This window comes from Crocodylus porosus, unplaced genomic scaffold (assembly GCF_001723895.1).
Source record: "Crocodylus porosus isolate Cpor-Errol unplaced genomic scaffold, CroPor_comp1, whole genome shotgun sequence".
Lineage (NCBI taxonomy): Eukaryota > Metazoa > Chordata > Crocodylia > Crocodylidae > Crocodylus > Crocodylus porosus.
The window spans coordinates 4885660-4904840 of record NW_017728925.1 but is presented as its reverse complement, the minus strand read 5'-3'; the positions used below and the strand labels follow the sequence as shown (position 1 = coordinate 4904840).

Genomic DNA, 19181 nt, shown 5'->3' with positions numbered 1-19181 from the left:
CTCTACCTGGAACGCCTTTTACTACGTGATACCCAATTTCCATCGCCTTCTTCAAAGCTTTCTGTTTTTCACCGTCTCCCCATTTGTGACACCTGCCACTTGTACTAGTAAGAAAGAAGCTAATGCAATGTACACAATGCAATAATTAACAACTTTGCTTTGTATCACCCCTTTCTCCTTCATGCCTAACAGTCACTTCTCCCCTCCCATCGTGCCAAACAGCTGCCAGGAATCTGATCTTGATGCTTTGTGCAAACCACTATGGACAGCTGTGCAACTGATAAATTGACGCACAAGAATCTGAAGCAGAGAGCCAGGCTGAGCTAAGCAGCACCTACTAGGTCAAATTGGAAAATTTACAGCAAGGATAAATGTGCCTTGTTCAGCAGAGAGACATATTTGGAGCATCGGAATTTACTGCCACATGCTCAGGGGGCTGCACATTGCGTGGGGCCCTGAGCAATAGCATAGGCCTACAGCCAACTCTGAAGAAAAATGTTTTCCTGATTTCAAGCCTTCTGGGACACACTTACACACCTGAAAAACCCATCACTTCTTTGCTGAAGTCACTGTGAGCACAAAGGCATTTTAACAACTTTTCACCGAGTCGTTTGTGCACAAAACAAAACTGGCAGAGCTGGGCAGCGGGAAACCCCTGCATGCAGTGGTAACGACAGCTTTCAATAGCAAGACCTTGGATTTAGAACAATTGTGTGAAGAACCGCCAAGCCCCTAGGTCAGATTTAAAGCCAAATTTGATTTTTCCATTTAGAAGCTGTCATCTTTAAGACAAAATTAAGTGCTGCACATATTAGCTGCACTAAAGGGAGAAGAGTGAAACATTACTGGCCCAAAACTCAACTCCTGCTTCAAGCAGATGAATGAAAAGACATCAAATCATGTCTAAGTACATTGGGGTAGCCCTGACCCATAAGTCTGAGATAGAGCTGGCTGACATTTTGAGGGAAACATTTTTACTTAGGTAGATGTTTCCATTTCCTACAAAAGAAAACCTTTGCAGTTTTCTGGTGAATTTTTCCTCCTCCTTCTTCAGAGGAAGGTGGGAGGGGTAACCTAAGGCAGGTATAGTTTCATCTTTAGAATTAGCAAAATATGGAACAATTTTCCCAAAAAATAACTGAATGAAAAAAAATCAATTTTGTTCAAAGCAATTTTGAAGAAAACACAGCATTTTTGGGGGGCTGGGTTTAACCACACTGGGTTTTCCTTGGCCAAGCCATAGCTCCTGCAGATTGGCTGGGGTTGATACTTTTGTTCTGTGCTGTGGGAAACAGAAAGGGAGGTTTTGAGCCCCTTCATTTCTTGTTCAGACCAGAGACTTGAACCTGTCTCTCCAATGTCTCAGGTGAATGCCCTCCCCCATCCCTCAACCTACTGACTACTCTGTTCTGGGTGCATCCTTGTCTCATGAAAACTCAGTGAAACGTTATGAGTTCACCCTAACAAGAGAAAATCTAGAACGTGTTTGCAGGATAGTAAAACTGTTTCCATCCTAGCTCTAATACTCTCTTCTCAGGTTTTCTTTCTGAAACCATGGTGATGAACACCTAATGAGCATTCATACAATAAATTTTGTCTGGGGAGGACAGACTGAGTGGAACGAACTTAGCAACTGGGATGATTTGGGTTTTTTTAGCATATATAGCTGTCACCATTTGAAAGCCACCCAGAACTGCGATGCCATTGCGTGGGAACTCTGGGTATAGGGTGACAGTTTAATAACAATTACTTCAAATCTGAATAAATGTACAGTCATGAAAAACAGCTGTTGGCAGAGAAAAACTAGATGCACTCATATTATTAACTTCAAAAGCATATAACCCAAAACTCTTGGTTTCGCCTGTATGTTGACAGTCCAAGCCAGCTTTTACTGGCCATAGCAATCCACCAGCTGAGCTAAGATCACATGTATGTTGACTGTTACCAGTACAACTAGGAGATTTTTTTTTTGGATGAATAGTGAATATAAATAATGAAAGAGGAAAAAAACAAGAGGGGAAAGAAAAGTGAGGGGAGAGCGGGCAGCAGGTGCTCTGGGCTATGGTGCTGGAACACAAGACAGACCCCATTTACCAATCACCAAGGGGGCCTGCAACTAACGGGTCAATGGAGGACACTTGACCATCAGGACACTTGCTCGCTTTGTGCTACTGGAAACCTCAAATAATGCTTTGGCTAAAGCAAGCACTAGGAATAGGTGGAACTGCTCAGAAATATTTAGGAATGTCCCAGGGCCTCCAGCACTTCTCAGACAGCGAGGAAACAGCAGTAGCTTGTGCTGCAATCATTGCCCATCCTCCTAATTTGTAGTCATCGTTTCCTTTCCTTTGTACCCAAGAGCCAAACTAACTCCCTCTGCTCAGAGCTGCATATTCATCCTTTCTTCCATGATCATGCATCTACCAAAACCAGTGCCACAAGGGTTACAGGCCTAGCTGTTCTGAAGTGGAGTGAGCACAGCTTGGGGGAGGAAGGAAAAGGTGAGTGTCTGGGCTGCAGCAGAATACTCTTCCTGGCATTAGTGGCTGCTTCCTGTAATTATGGATGAAGGCAGAGTAATGGCAAAGCAGACCATGGGCCAAAGGGTGAAAGCCTCCTGAACCCACCAAATACTAACCCAGGAGACAGCTTTCTAGTATCTCAATCTCTCTTTCCCCAAACTCATGTACTTCTTACTGCTCTATTTATTCCAGGCCTAGACTGCCCACTGTATAAAGAACTGCCCTCATTATTCCCTTGAAAGCCCTCCACCTGCCCACCCTGACATGCACACACTTTTGCACTTACAGGCAAACCTGGTGGTCCCTGTGGCCCAGTGGGTCCTGGTTTCGCTTGAATCAATTGCCTGTCACCAGTCCTCTGATCACGGTCTACAGCGGTACCACCTTTTGCATCACTCCCAGTAGTCCCTTGATGCACAATCCTTTTTCTATATCGTGTGCCGACCAGCCTGGCATCCAGTGGTGTCTGGGGTGGATTCAGCACATCCTTGGGGCTTCCAGAAGCTTTGGAGTGGTTTTCCAGCGTGCCTCTTCCCACTGGTACCTCTATCACCCTATGGGAGACGGAAGAGAGAAGTCTGGGCATATTTCCCGAAGAGGCTGCTGTCTCGCTTTCCTCTATAGACACTTTGGAGAAGGTAGAAGACCTGTCAAGGTCTACGATGGTATCCACAGGTTTGCTGGGTGAGAATGAGGTCCAGATGCCCGTGTCTCCCTTCAGCTTTTCGGTGGTGATATTCTCATCTGTGGTTTTTGAGATAAGGTGTTTCTTAGACGCCAATCTATTTACTTTAATGGAGGCTGCAGGCAGATTCAAATCCTCATTGGCCACCTGAGCATCTTCAGGTGCAGTGGGAGAACCAGAGGTAACTGAGGTAAGAGACTCACTAGTATCGCTTGCTTCCTTCAGGCTGCTCCTACCAACTCCAGGCCTGCCAGGCCCTGTGATTTTATTGTATGTGTAGTTCAAAAGCTCAAAACCTTCCTCCTCAATAGAAAGATTTCCTTCATCCTCCTCCTTGACAAAGGGCCTCTTAGTAGCAGTGGCTGATGTGAGGGCGCTTCCACTGGATTCTGGGCTCTGGTTCTTTTGTGGATCTTCCCACCCCTGGGTTGGCCTCGAAGTCAAGTCTGGATTGGTAAAATTTGAGCTCTGAAAGGAGTGGGTAAAAGAGAACAAAGGAAATTTTACAGCATTTTAAATCGGACAAGATATTCTCTGTCAAGACACATGGTACTTAGAAAACATTTCCTATTGCCACCCATTCCAGAAACAACCTCTGCTTAATAGCTCATAGGGCCTTTTCTTTTTGGTCTATGAAGAGATAGGCACCAGATACACCTGAGGTGTGAGGCAGGTAATTAATCGCTCCCTTTATCTATGTTTGTTGCAGGGTGGTTTAATATAGGGGATGCATTCATTTTACCTTAATTTAAGAGGAATATGGAAATTATCCGTAACTAGGGATCCCTGCCCCATGGTCCTTCCATAATCAATTCACACATTTTTCAAAGATTACCAAGACTGTCCAGAGCACTGGCCCAAAAGCTTCATTCTGGTGATATTCTAGGCCATAAACGTAAGTGTGAGATACATACACTTCTTGCATTAACCTCAAACTAAACTAAAGAGTAAAAACAAGAGCTACAAACACACCTGAATGCCTCATTAGAGGGGGAAAAGGAATGAGGTCAGAAGTTTTGCAGATGGATATCCAACCCTAGGGGAAGCAGATTTAACAGAAACCTATGGAAGTTGCACTTGGGACTCTGGGAACAATCTGGCCCCAAAGTCTTTGCAGAAACTGCTTTCAAAGCACTTAGAAGCTCCCTTGCAGCCTCCATGCACTCACAAAGAGGTATGTCTCAATCAAGGACAATTTGGTAAACTACCAGACTCTACTCTGAACACTTCCTCCCACATATAACAACAGCTGGAATAACTCTTCAAGCAGCAATTCTCCTTTGGGACAAGGAGAAGAAGATGGAAAGATAAGGGAAAGAATAACTTCTTGGACACTAGGGGCAAATTAATGAATTTAACATAGCAATCTGCAGTCTTCATTCTACCCTACCCTATCATATTAAATGGCACCTTTAGGACAGCACAACTAGCAACTGCTCTTGCCATGCTATCGTACAATGGAGATGGAGACCAGGCACATGCTCCTGCCCTACAGAAAGCTGGTGAGGGGAGGGAAAGAAGATATCACAACATTAACAAAATTCTTTGGAAAGAAAGAAAAATCTAAATTTAAAATCTAAATCTAAACCTCATTTAATTTAAGTGCATTAGAATATGTAATCCATTTTACACCAGTGTTATTTTAACTTACTCAAGTTAAGCCAAGAGTGATGTCTGAACCCAGGCCTTTCCGCATTGAAAGCGTGAGTGGCCAGGTCTACATGAGATGCTTTACTGCGCAGTAGACTAATCTACTGTGCAGTAAGGAGTCACCACCTACATGTGTAGGCATTTACTGCACAGCAAATTAGTCCACTGCACAGTAAATTCACTGCGCAGAAAACCCAAATAACTTTAAATCACAACTGTAGACACACCCAGCGTATACTACCCGAGGTTGACTCACTCCTCTGGAAAGAACAGCCGCTGTTGCATCCTTGTTCTCTCCTCACCAGTTTGTAGCCATATAGTGTCTCCTCTGTTATGCAGAGATTACGAATGCTTTAGAAAGGACTTTCTTTTTGTTCAGCGTTTGGACAAGGCCCAGCATGGAGTCCACCTATTCCAGGACTGGAGCTCCTCTGTACTACCACAATATAAAAAGTCATCTTACAGCCATCATTAGAGAAGACAAACGCCCACACTTGCCTAGAATGGCTGAGCATGGCTTATATTATTGTAACATTAAATAGGAAGGGAAACAACATTAGCTGCTCAAACAAAATGTGTTTGAACCTATCTATTTAATTGCATCTGCCAGGAACTTGCTTTTTTAAACAGAACTGGCTACCATTACTATTTGGTCCAACCATTTTGCAAGTCCTGAGTAACAAGATTTTCTAATTTGGAAAGGCTGCTTTTTTTTTTTTTCACACAAGTGTGCCAAGCAGCAAAATAAGGAGGGGAAACATATAAATTAACCTCTAGAAGCTACGGTTCCTCCTTTAATATATGAAAGGGGCTGGGGTGGGGGTGAAGAATAAGGGGGAAAACAGACTTTCTTCCCCATGCATTTATCCCCATGCGCTCGAATGTTTCCTACACATACAACATATACAACATGAATGTAAATAGGCAGGGAGAATGTTTCTACTGAGATAGCTCCTGGGAACACAGAACAAGTTCAGTTTTGTAGCCATTTATTATCCTGAAACATGCTATTATAGTAGTAGTAAAAGATATATTCCAGTACTTGTAACAGTAGCTAAGGTGGCAAAACCTGTAATGCAAGGTGGAAACAAAGGGGGCCAAATATAAGGCAAATAAAGGCATAACACGAGTAGACCTTAATTTGAAATAAGGCTAAATTAGTAAAGGTGACCAATATTTAACTTTTAGTCATAAAATGAACACTAATGTGGTAAACGAATAACTAGGGTGTCATAATAAGCAGGGATCTGGGTTTTTTGTTTGTTGCGGAAAAACACAGATTTTCCTTCAAAGGACAAAAATATGGACTTGTCTATTTTAGGGAGAAAAACACAGATTCCTCTCCTTTAAAGGAGAAAAATGCAGGCAAGGGTGGGTTTCCCCTTGTAGGCTGGCAGAGTTACACCCTGCAAGGGTTTGCTTAGGGGCAGGAGTGGGAGGAGGGCGATCAGGTAGGGGTACCATGTACATGCGAGTGCAACATGCATGTGGCAGCCAGGCAGTGTGGAGAGCAGCTCCCACAGCTCCCTCCAGGTACACCTCTGTGGGGGGGAAGGCAGATTAAGGCCCCATGGCAAGGGAGGGAGGGAGGCAAGGCTGGGGGTGTTGCCCTGCTGGGTTGGTGCATGCAGCCTGGGGCTCAGGCGGGAACACGGGGCCTCGCTGGGGGAGCAGGACAGAGCCATGGACGGCTTGTCCGGGGGTGGCAAAGTGTGGGTAGCAGCTCCTCATGCTGTGCACACTGCGAATGAGAGGGGCACTGGGGGGACACGTGCCCCCCAGATTTGTGCGTGGGGAGGGGGTGGATGTGGGCTGCCCACTGTGGGCTTGGGGGCTCCCCACTCTGCTGCCCTCCCCCTGGGGGCCTCTGCAGGCCAACGGGTGGGACTTGGTACAGAAGAGCAAAGCAGAGCGGGCAGGCTTCGTGCTGCCATCAGTAGCCCCAAGCTGGCTGCGCTTCCATGGCGAGGCACCCCTTGCCCACCCAGCAGCAGTGAGCAATACAGCTCCATGCTGTTGCTGCTGCTGTCAGGTGGCCAGGGGACACCTTGCCATGGCAGGGTGGCTGGTGTGGGGCTCTCAGTGAATGAAGCCTCCCACCCTCCCGTACTGGGTCCTGCATGCTGGGTTGCAGAGGCCCCCAAGGGAGGGCAGCAGGGTGGGGATCCCCCAAGTCCACAGTGGGCAACCCACATCCTCCCCACACCCACGGGCTCCACTTCAGCAGTGAGACTCAGGAATTGCTGGGGGGTGGGAATCGGGGGGCTGCAGGCCCTAGCCCTGGTCCTGTAGCTCTGGCAGCTGGGAGCCCACTCTGGCATGGTTGGGGGGGGGCAGGGGGCTGCAGGTCATGAGTGAGGGGCAGAAGCAGGGGCAGGACACCGGCATATCAGGGCTGCTCAGCTCCACAAAACAGCAGGGGAGAAAGCCGTAGCTGGATCTGCGTCCTGGTGAGTGAAAGGGGCAGGAGGAACTCTGATTTTCTATGATATAAAAACCGAAATCAAACACCAAAATATGTAAGAATTTAGAATTTATTTTATTATAATGATTGAGGCACCAGTAGGCTTCCAAAATCCTTTAAAATTGTTAATATATCAATAAAACATTGTGTTCAACTGATACCTATATAGATAAATAGATAGTTAGATACAGATATAGTGGCATTTCATTTTAATCATGGAAAAACACGGATTTGGGGTGTTTTAATCAGAGAATTTGGGGTGAGGTTAGCAGAGAATTTACGATTTTTAAACAGAGAAAACCAGGATCCCTGATAAGCTATACACATTTACAGAACAGGCATTTCTTTCAGTTTTAGAACAGTTTGGGGAAAACAAAGATATTGAACATTGCAATTTTTAACCACACTTTGCCACGGAAACCTGCTGACTTACAGGCTAATGAGTCTATTATGTTCTTAGTAGATATCCTTTTAAATTTTAGGTATTTTTAAGATTTGTGAGGCGAGAACGTGTCAAAGAGCACAAACTAATGCATATGTAAATTAGTAGGAGAGTGCATAAAAGAAAGCATGGAGCCCTGGGTAAGAAGACAAGGCAACACTTGGGAGTCTGCCTCTGACTTCCTAGCTCTTCCAGGGAAACTCCTGTAGGAGTGCAGGTGTTTTCATGGAGCAAGCACTGTTCAGTGTATCTTATTTCTCATTTATTTTCCAGTTTGCTGATATAACATTTTATTCTTGCTTTCATAACAAAGGGTTGCATTCAAGTTACTTGTTCTCACTGGCTACCTGCTGTCATCTGCAAGCTGTAATCCTAACACATCTGTAGCAACTGAAGCAGAGGGTAGCAGCTTGCTTCAATCTTGGTTATCACACCCACTCTCCAGGCTACAGTTTTTGCCTCCCTAAATTTAGATGCGCACAATTTATGAGGAAGAAATTACACTGGAACATGGCAGGCAGTAAAATCCCCAGCTCTGTAGCCAAGCAATTGCTGCCCCATGGCAATGTACTGCAACCACCATTCACTGCTTTGCTATAGTCTAAACAAGCTCTTAACTCCATGCTGCTACATACACCACTCCAACAATCCAAACAAAAGGAGGCCAGTAACACATTGCCATCTGTTGCCTGCTATCCCGCACTGTAATACCGGGTATTTAAGTATATCACACATATACATACCCCTAGTCTTTTTTCCAAGCCTGGATAAACAGAGAAACAAGCTAGAACAACCAGTTTGAGCCCAACTAAAGAGGGAAAGGGAGAATCACTCTATTTTTAAAACAAAGTCTTAAGAATAAACTAAATTGCAGTTAACTGCACTGTGAAATATCATCAGAAAAAGAGCAAGGTATCCATTCATGTCAAACTTCAGAAAGAAGTCTGGTTATAAACAGCAGCTCTAACTACCCAGCTCACTAAATGAAGATTTCAGTTCTGAAATCAAGAGCAGATACACTGCGTGTCATTCTGGCGCTCTGATTGTCTTGCCTGAAAAGATTTATGGACATAAGATAAACATATGGCAAAATTTCCCTTTATTCTTACGTGCTGTTTAACTCCATCCAACATATCATTACCCTCTTTGTGGACATTTTAAAACAATTTAAATGCAGCAATTACTTACCTTCAAAGAGCCTGATATCAGCATTATCTAGGGAGGTAAAACAACTTTGCCTTCAAGAATACACATGCACACGCCAATAATTTAAAAGGGCAGAAGTAGAGGAAAGGACATGCACAGAAAGCTTTTCATATTTTGAATCAAACTGGGATTGAATAATGAGAATAAATCATCAAATGCTACAACAAGCAAGACTTAACAGCTATGCTCTCCATGGTAAAATGCACATGGGAGAGATTAGCAGGAACTCCGGACTAGCTCCTTACCTTGGGAAAGCCAGAGGCAACCCCGGTTGCTTGTAAATGCAGCAGCAGACAGCTCAGCACAAGCATCTTCCTCATGTTCAGCCAGCCTGAGTGCTTGGTGCAAAACCAACCACATGGAATGGAAAGGCTACACTGAGCAGTCGGCATTAGACTCAAGGGATGTTAGAGAGCCCTGCCCACTTTACTACCACAAAGCTAGTCCCCACAAATGCTCTTGTTTTTCTCAATAGAAGCAAAGACAGCAGGTGTGGCTGCGATCCAAGCATACATCATGGATTTTTTTTCCCTTTAAATGCAAAGCAATTGCTGATTTGGTTTGTTCTGTTTTTTTTAAAAACTAAAGGAGAGAGCAGTTAAGGAAGATTTTTTTTTTTCACCCTTTGGCATTGGCTTGATCTGGCTCTCTCAACATTTTATAAGACTCCAGTGGCGAGGATGTGGTCAGTTTTGGCTGGAGAAAGACTTTACCTCAACAGAACAGAAAGCAATGGTGTCTAACATGGGTCTACTTTACCACCTCCCAAATGGAACTCATGACAGACCCATTTGTTTCAACAACAAGAAACAAGGACGTTTTGCTTTTTCCCTATTAAACCCACACTTCTTCATCTTTCCCTCATTATCCTTAGCCAAGTAACTTCATCCAAATTGGCTCCAGTGCCCAAGACACCCTGATGCGTGATGACAGAGACATAGTAAGGTTGCTGTGAAAGTCTCCATGAATGTTATTCTACTTTCTGGTAGTGCACTATCCCATACAACCAGAAGCATCACTGGCACGGTACTCTTGTTTTCCAGTATGACCCCTGTTGGCTATATTTCCAAGGTTGGTTCTTAAAATCGAACTCAAATAGCCACATGGCCATCTAGCTGCAAAGGAACGAAAGCTGGCATGGATCAGGACAAGGAAGAGAAGGGAATACAGAAAATAAAGTGTTCACCAAAATTTGGGTGACTGCATAGATTATTTCTGCTCTCTCTCCTGACTAGTCTCCCCTGCAACAAATTTTAAAGTCAGGACCTCCAGTATTCTCCCATCCTCCTATATTAAACAATACTGCCCGTGAGGTTTAAGTATGAAATAATCACTCTGATAAAGAATCAGAGGTGTCCTGGATTACAATGACATAAGGGCTTGCCTTATTTTGTTCAGCATTATTTATTTGTGTTTTTCTTTTCCATGCTCAGAAACCCACCAAATAAAAGGAGAAGTTCCTAAAAAGTCTCAGGAGTTTAAAACAATTAAGACACGACTCCCTTTACCAGATAAAGCAACACCAAAACACCAAAGCCCCCACTTTCTAAAAAGAAAACATGTTCTTGTAAGATTAGGCCAAGGTTATCAAACTCATCCCAATCCAAGCACCAGGCCAGATTTGGATTACGGAGCTCCCGGTAGGCCAGATCTGGACCTGGCAGCAGTGGTAGCAAAGGTGGTGGTGCCAGCGGCTATGATGGCAGGGCCAATAATGGGGCAGTGGCTGTGGCAGCAGGGCCAGCGATAGAAGCAGCAGAGCAAACGTGGCATGCCAAGCATGGCTGTGTCAGCAAAGCCCTGGCTCAGCTTCTTGTCCAATGGAGCCCTGTAGTCCCAGATTGTGTCATAGGCCCTGTTCCCACTGACCGTGTCCCTGGATTCCCCGGCCCACAAGGAGCCCCACAAGCCAGAAGGAATGGCTCTGTGGGACAGATTCGGCCCAGAGGCTATATGTGACACAACTGGTCTAAACTGTTTCTCTTAAGACAGGGCTATCCAACTGGCAGCTCATGAGAGGCTAACATATAGTGACAAAAAGCTGGGCTGCACATACAATGAGAGGTGGGGCTTGGGCAAGAGTGGCCCCCCTTGCATGGTATGTATGCATTTCTTCTGATCCTGCAACAATAGGTTCAACTACAGCTGTGGAGAAGGGGATATAAGAAAGGTGCTTATGTGACCTCAGCTTTATAGCAGCTGAGCACTTCATAACACCCTTGTGAGATAAAGAAATCCTACTGCTATTTCACACAAGGCACAGAGAGACTAAGCTTTGAGGTTACATGCAGAGGAAGTATTCTGTAGCTCGGGGATGATCAAGAGTAAATTGGATGCTTATCTTGCTGGGATCCTATGACCCCAGCTGACTTCCTGCCCTTTGGGCAGGGGGCTGGACTCGATCTCCCGAGGTCCCTTCCAGCCCTAATGTCTATGAAATCTATGAAACCTATGAGAGCTGACAGAAGTGACATCTGTCACACAACTGGCCCCCTGAAAGCGCTCTCGAGCTGCGTCACACGCGCACAGCTGAAGAGCACTTTAAAAGTGACCAGTTGCATAATAAATTAATCCAAATCTAATGAGGGTTCAGATGAAGGTGCTCCAAAGTGGAGCGTTTTAGGGAACTTCTGTTCTCTAGGATGAGCTGTCAGCATGATCGGGGCTAGGCTGATGCAGCCCAGCCCCACCCCTGGTAGTGCCTGCAGGAAGGGAGGGAGGAGAACGGAGGGGGAGGGAACTGCAAGCTGGGGTCTTCCTGACCTGAGCCGAAGTGTGGGGGAGGTGGATTGGAGCCCCTCCCCTGCCTTGTGGCTCCTTCAAGCCCCTTCTCCTTCCAGCTCAGGCTGGGCAAACCTCAGCCCGTGAAGTTCCCCCCCTCCCTCATCTCCCCCTCCCTTCCTGCAGACAGCATCAGAGCTGGGAGGGAGGGCAGGACTAGGGGAGAGTGGCGGCAGGCAGGATCCTCCACTGGATGGGCTCCAAAGTGGAGCTCAATACCCCCACCCCACCCAACAGAGCAACCAACAGAGGAACATCTCTGTTGGGTCGGAGGGAGTCACTCTGACTCAGGGTGCTTTATGTAAAGTGCCATGAGTTAGAGCAGGGACTTGCATGTCTGTCAGTGCTCTGTGTGTAAGGAGTCTCAGGCTACCACCTTAACCACTGAAAACACTTTTCATCTGGCACGGGCAGAAACCATGTTTAAAGAAGTGCCAAATGCCATATTGGAAGCAAACCTGGTTTTTATTGTCAGTCTCACCCAAACTGAGCAGTGAGAATCTGTAAAATGTGTGTGCAAGGAAGTAGTAGGGGTTTGGGAAGAGAAGGCAAAAAATGAACCACCAGCCCATTCCCCAACGTGGTGATGCCCATAGTTTGATAACTGCAGTTCATTGAGATTCTGAATTAATGCTCAGCCCTTATTGATTACTGACCTCCTGGCTTCTCACTCCCTACAAGCTGGAAGCCTCTGCATGCTGTTAAAGGACAAAACACTTGAGATGGAGGAAAGAGGGAGGACCAAAGAAAGAAAGAAAAAGAATGGTGGCCTGCGAGAAGAGAAGCAATAATATTGATTACCAATAAATGGATATTTTTCTTGCAAGAAAGTGCCTGACTTTGGACTTTGAGGACCTCTTGGTCCCAACAGATCAGTTCCCAACCAGTCTGCTAGGAACAGATCCCTCATAGTTTTTTCCAGTTACTCATTCTATACATTTGCAAACCTTTGAGTGAAAGGGACTAGCTGTGTCTTTTGTAGCTATAGTGTAATGCAAATGCCAGGGGCTCGAACTGTGGGTTACTTTGTGTGTAGTGTCTGCAAAGCCTACTATGAAACACCTTGCAAGGGATGGAATAGAAATGTCATCATGAAGGGAAGATAACACCTTTGAGTGAAAGCTGCTTGAAGATGGAAAGTTCATATCCAGCTTCAGGGCAGTATGCTATGGACCTTAGCCCCCGTCACAGCAGGCCTCTCTAAACACTTTTTTTAGCAGCTTTTACAGCTCGAGTCTCTCAGCTGCTCCCCTGGGTGCCTTTGAACTAACAATGCTGTAACAGGGCCCCGAATGAGACCCTGTTACTAAAGGAACAGGGGCAGCTGAAGACAATTACAACGTGGGGGTGGGCCCTGCCCACGGAGAACCAATGAGGCCCAGACCCGAAGGATAAGAGGGAGAGAAGGTGAAGGAGAAATTGCCTTCAGGCACAAGAGGACAAGCTCGGGGTTAATTGAGACCCCAGGAGAGGAAAAGTGGAAAAGGATTCTGGCCTGGGATACCAGAGAGAGCCATGACGTTGGGACTCCAGAAGACAGGTCAGATACAAGATGGACGACTGCCTGGGTAATTGAGCTGCATTTTGGTGAGTGCAGGGAGAAGTGGAGCTGCACCTGGGGCTGGAGCCACAGCTGGCATTGAGGATCGGGGAGGCTACACAGATCCGAAAAGACAGCGGGGAGGGACGTCCCCCGCCTGGACACCTAAAGAGTCTGGGAAAGCCAGAAGCCAGAACCCATCCCGAGTAGGGAGAGACAGTGAGGGTTGAGAGGGCAAGCCCCGACTGTGGGAGAGCCACGGAGTCTGCACGCCGGCTGCTGGAGAAAGATGCAGGCGATGGCTGGAATGAGCCGCTAATGAGATAATTGGTGGCGGATACTGGGACTTTGTGCGGTACTTACCGTTTGCATTAGTGGACTGGGATCAGCCCGGAGACTTTGCGGGGGGGCCCCGAGATCGGTCTGTTGGACTGCTTCCTCCTCCAAAGGGGGTTCCTGTAAATAATAGAAGAGAAAACAGCTGAATAAAAGCACTCGCATTATACCCGATCCAGCGTGGTACTTCCCATGGGTACTCTCTCAAATTTCACCCCCTTCCTCCCTATTTCTAGTAAGATCCAAGTCATGGCAGGAGAGAATCAAGAGGCTTAGGGGGGTACTCTGTGCAGACCCGCTGACAAATGCAGTAGTCATACAGGTGCTCTGTCATTTCAGCGCTAACAGAGGCTGGGAAGATAAAACAACATGGTTTCTGAACAATGCCTAGCTACTGGTTACAACTCAAGAGACCAGGAAAGCAAGGGAAGTATGCACTTTTTAAAAGCACCATGCAAGCATCAAGCTGAAGAACCTCAGGGGTCAAGATGTAATGAAATAGCTTTCATTAAAGGAAAACAAGAATGTATGCTGGACAAGTCTGTTGAGTTATAAGGATCAGAGCAACTTGAAATATGCTGCCAATTAAACCATGAGAGGCAGGAAGTGAAGGTGTATTTTAAAGCAGAAGAGTATGTGTATGCCGGGTATTAGCATTAAACTGACAGTCCCCATTTTTCCAGAGAGCTGTTCTGCATTGGCAGAAGCAGCACGGCAAACTTCTGCATTCCTCTCTTCACCAACACAACCATCCTACTGGCCCCGTACTAAGAGTGAGTGCTGGTGACTCCCGAGTCATTTGGAGAACCAAGAAAGGTTCGAAGAGACAGTCCCACCAACATTAAATACTTACAAGCATTAAAGTAAATGATGTTGGAGTGATGCTGTAGCTATAATGGTTTATGAGGCAAGGATTTTTGTGGGGGTTATCTTTTATTGGACCAACTGTATGGTTAAGTCTTAGACAAGCTTTTGAATGCAATGCCGAAATGTTAATAGCAAATTTAAAGTGAAATACAGATGAAATGTAAATGATTGAACAGTATGGGTAAGAAACACCGAGCAAATCATTTTAAATTTACAAAATGTGCTCCCCAGGTCACTGCACAGCTGCATGCTTAAAGAGTAGAATCCCTCTGAGATGGATACTTGGCTTAGCCAATTTTATACCTCCTGCTCCCAACCTCTTCATTGGACCAGGGACATCAGAGATATGGCTGGAGCACTCTGGGCTCAAAAAAAAAATGTAGGCCAGAAGAATGCCCTTGAAAAGGATTCAGAGGGTGAGGGGGAGCCAACACGCCAATTAATGAAAATCAGAGTATTGAGGGACACCTACTCACGTGCTGGATGTTTGCTCCGACATGTGCTAATTAGCATGCACCAGAGCAGACTTGATTAATCGAACTAATTGGTAATCAAGCTAATTATGCTCCAGCAGCCTCCATGTCATGTGTATTCGGCATCCCATGCTTTAAAATGGTGGTGGGGGCACTTTAACTAACGCCTGTCATACGAGCTTTAGTTAAAGTGCCCCTGCTGCCATTTTAAAGCACAGGATGCTGAATACCCATGATGCTGCAGTCAATTAGAATGGCTTTCAGAGCTGCTCTAATTAAAGTTGCCCCCCCCCCCCAAGCATATGTATAGAAGCCTTAAGGGCCTAGTTTTAGAGCTGTTTGGGTCCTGATTCTCCACTAGCATCAGGGAGGTAGACAGAAAGCTACCTGTGCAATGTGCCAAGAGAAGTGCAGGCATGCAAGACAATCTAGCTAGCAGCCATTACCCAGCTGATATGAACTCCCACTGAGAGGGGAAATGTGCCATCAGAAGTCCCTGAGCCTTCCCAGCCCCTCTCCCCTGCTTCAGCTTAATGCAAATAGCAGCAGCGTATACAGCAGACAGCCACCCAGGTGTGTGTTGGTCATGGCAGCACTCTGGACTTACAACTTTATTTCTGACTCACTTCCTCCACCCCTAGACTCAGCTCAAAGGGGACGGCAAGAGTCTAAATGAGCAATTCACTTTGACGTAGCTTCACCCCTTTCTCCCTAGCTAACTTCCTGGTTTTTGACCAATTTGTCTACTGCAAGGGCACAGTTCCACTGGTCCAACACAATGGGAGGGAGCAGGATATTAAGACATGATGTTCTTACCACACACACACACACACACACACACACACACACACACACACACACACACACTCTGCTTCTTGCTTGCATAATCAGCTTAGCAGCAGCGATGAACACACAACACAGTGAGCTCTCCAAGAAGCAGAGCCCATCCAGAGTCACATTAAGCCAGCTGCACTGCTCAGGAAATAATGCATACAAAGTGGGCACATTCTGTCTCAGCACCTTCGCCATGCTGGGGAGATAGAAATATGCCTTAAATGATGCTCTGGAACCATGCAGTGCCGCTGACTGGCTTCTCCCACCTCCTAGATTTTATTTTCCTCCCAGCATAAACTGAGCAAACTAAGTATTTATCAATGCAACCTCCCCTTGGTAAGACAAGGCAATTGCAAGCCCAGACCCTTCCCTTCAGACCTCAATGGGCTCTGGAAGAGGCCTACAAGAGAATTAGCACTACAGCTATATTCTAATGGAGCTCATCTATACCCTAAGCTGAGTTACAGGCAGGTATGGTTTGAGAGATGCAATGGACATTTCAAGCGCACTTAATAATTCAGTAACCTCAGACTCATATTTAAAAGTGACTTTGGAACCAGCCTTGCCTGCATGGAAAATACCAGTGTGGCTATGCTATTAGAGCCCCTCCTCTCAAATCAGAATTGCTAGAAGACTTTCACAAGCACCACACCAGAAAAGGGCAGTCTTATATAGATAAAGGAGTCCACAATGGGCAGAGATGAGCCAGTGTAACTCTTACCTGTTAAATTTATGCCTTACATTACACAAAAAGAAAAAAAACACCTAAAGACAAAAGTCGACATCCCATTGATTTCAATTTTTCATTTGAAAATTTACAGGGTCTAGGCTCCCAAAGCACTCAATTAGTGCTCTTAAACATTTAATAAGAACAGGAATTGAAACAAAATGCTATTTGGGGGTTAGAGACAGAGGCAGATCTACCACCAGTCCTGTGAGGGCAGCTCTCACTGTGCTTGAGGTCTGTGCCCGTGATGAAGTGTGTTGGACTTTTAGACCATGTCGTCTCGTCTCACTCTTCCTAATATACCCGATATCACAGTACTGTGCTTATCTGTGTATACTAGGATCCTTGAGGGAAATTTAAACAATTCCCTTCTACTGTACACACAAATGGGTGCAAGTGATCAATCTCTTGGCCTGAAGCTGAGGATGAGAGCCAGGTACTGAGCTGCTGCTGGACTGCATAATTCACTGCCAGGTTTCAGAATAGAGTAGGAACCAGACATTCATGACACACTCTTTGAGACAGAACAGGAAAACTCTCCCTTAAGCACTGCCATCCATTTCAGCCATCCTTGCTGCCAACCCCACAGTTACAAACCATGACAGAGCATCCATCAAAGCTATTTCAGAGCAGGTTCTGCATCCAATCAAGATGGAGTAGACGATGGAGTGAGAAAAGGAGCCTGCATTGTGTTAAACAAAAGGACCTGAATGAGAAAAAGTACAGTGCTGCAGAGAGAGCACACTGCCGTTCCACAGGCACGTGAGTGTATACCCCCACTGCGCACCCAGGGAGATGCTGAAGGAGTTAGGTTTTGCTAGTATATATATTCTGAAAAAACCCCCACATGTGCTTAAAAGCATGTTGATGAAATCAGCGGGCACCCTAAATGGGGAGTACCGGCAAATGTAATCAAGGATTCAAGAAACACCCCAATACTACTTGGAAAGGAAGAGAATACAGGTGCTCAACCAGGCCTAAGGAGAGTTGGGTTCAGTCTCCACAGACAACCCTTTGTTAGTTATTCAACTAAAACCATACTAGTTTGGGTTTTTGACAGCCCTCCTTTCCATTTAGAGGGGGGCTGGGTGAAAATGTTTGTGACAGCTGGAAGAGCAAATGCTATAAAGCTGAAGGGACAGGATTGTCCCAGCATGAGAAGAAGAGTATGCATTACTAGCTATTATCACTGGCATTTTTATTGCAGCTTTTCTTCGAGGACTTGCAGCACTTTAGCTGTAGGAAGCGAGTCTCACAGGGCAGGCAGCATACGCAGAGTGGGCTGGCCTGGTTTTCAGCAGGGTAGAGAATCTGCAGCTTGCATGAGGCCAAGTCAATGGGAGCTGCAAGCGCTCAGCAACCCTGAAAATGAGCTTGTCTGAAGTCACAGCAGCTCATAACTGGGAACAGAACCCAGGTTCTTTGCTTCTGCCACTCAAAGCCTGTCCTCTGGCAGGTTTTACTGCGTCTCACTTAGGCAAGTAAAAAGCAGTGAGTTGTCAAACACTGAAATGAAGACAATTAGTACTTCAATAGTACATGTTAACAGGCTGATTTCTGTCATGGACTACTGGATAATATTTAGCTCTTAATATAGTCTCTCCTATAAATCAGAGTAATTCCTTTGCCACCCTCCCCACCCTTCCCTTCCCTTCCCCTTTCCCCCTCCAACTAATGCACTAAAGTAAACTGGGGTTGGAAAGCCAAGGAGCTAATCACTGTTTGTACTGTTAATGGAAACATTTTATACATCATGGATTACCACACACTTCAGTCAATGTACAGGTCACCTGAAACCAGTTAGGAAGAGAGGATTGTGTGCGTTAGTGTGTTTATATCACACATTCAACACCTGCGCAGTATTGTTCAGAATCCTTTCTGTCCTAGCCCATGCCAGAGAAGCGGAGGCAGTGTGCAAGCACTAAAAGGGGATTCCAGCATAAAGTTACTTGGCAGAAAGCTAAGCTACTATGCTGTCTTTCTTCCCACATGAGGGGGATCATGTTCTCAGCACTTGGTAAATTTTAAACCAAAGGCCTCCAGATGTCAGATTTAGAAATCAATACCCAAGCTGCCTGGTGATGGCTTTAAGATGGGTCTGGAAGTGATCCAAATGTTTTGAGCAAACATTCATACTTTTGCTTATAAAACTTGTTCTGACTGCCAGGGCATCTTCCACCCCGGGACCTTTGATAATCCTCCCCCAGTCCAAACATCTGGGTATATTCCACTCTAATCCCAGGCATCCCAACCCATTCTGCTCTCTCTCCTCAGCTCCCAGAAGCATTCACACCAGGCTGAGACTCTCGGTAACATTTTCACAAACACCCACATGGCTCCAGCACTCAAAAGCCATTGTGTTTCTAGGGAAATGGTTAGGCTTTTTAAATCTAAGCAAAATCCTAAGGAACAGTTAGGCTTTTTTAATTTTTACTTCTTGTCTATATTCACCGTTGGACTACAGCTAGTACTTCAAACCAATTGCATTTAAACTGATCCAAAATTCTACATCAACACCTTTCATTCAGTTTATATTGATTTACGTACTCAACTCAATTTTCACCTGGAGATCAGCCACGTTTAAAATCAAAGAAAGAGCATCCACATGTTTATTTCAGTGGTTTAATCAAAAAAGAGATTTCAGCTAAGCTGAC

At 45.5% G+C, this 19181-nt stretch overlaps 1 protein-coding gene across 1 annotated transcript in view; it reads right to left on the bottom strand.

Annotated features, from left to right (window-relative positions):
- LOC109313841 (collagen alpha-1(I) chain-like) overlaps positions 1 to 19181 on the bottom strand; it is a 152225-nt gene that overhangs the window by 102066 nt on the left and 30978 nt on the right. The window contains exon 5 of the mRNA XM_019540611.1: positions 2809 to 3675. Coding sequence (XP_019396156.1) covers positions 2809 to 3675 — 867 coding nt within the window. The remainder of the gene's footprint in view (positions 1 to 2808; positions 3676 to 19181) is intronic.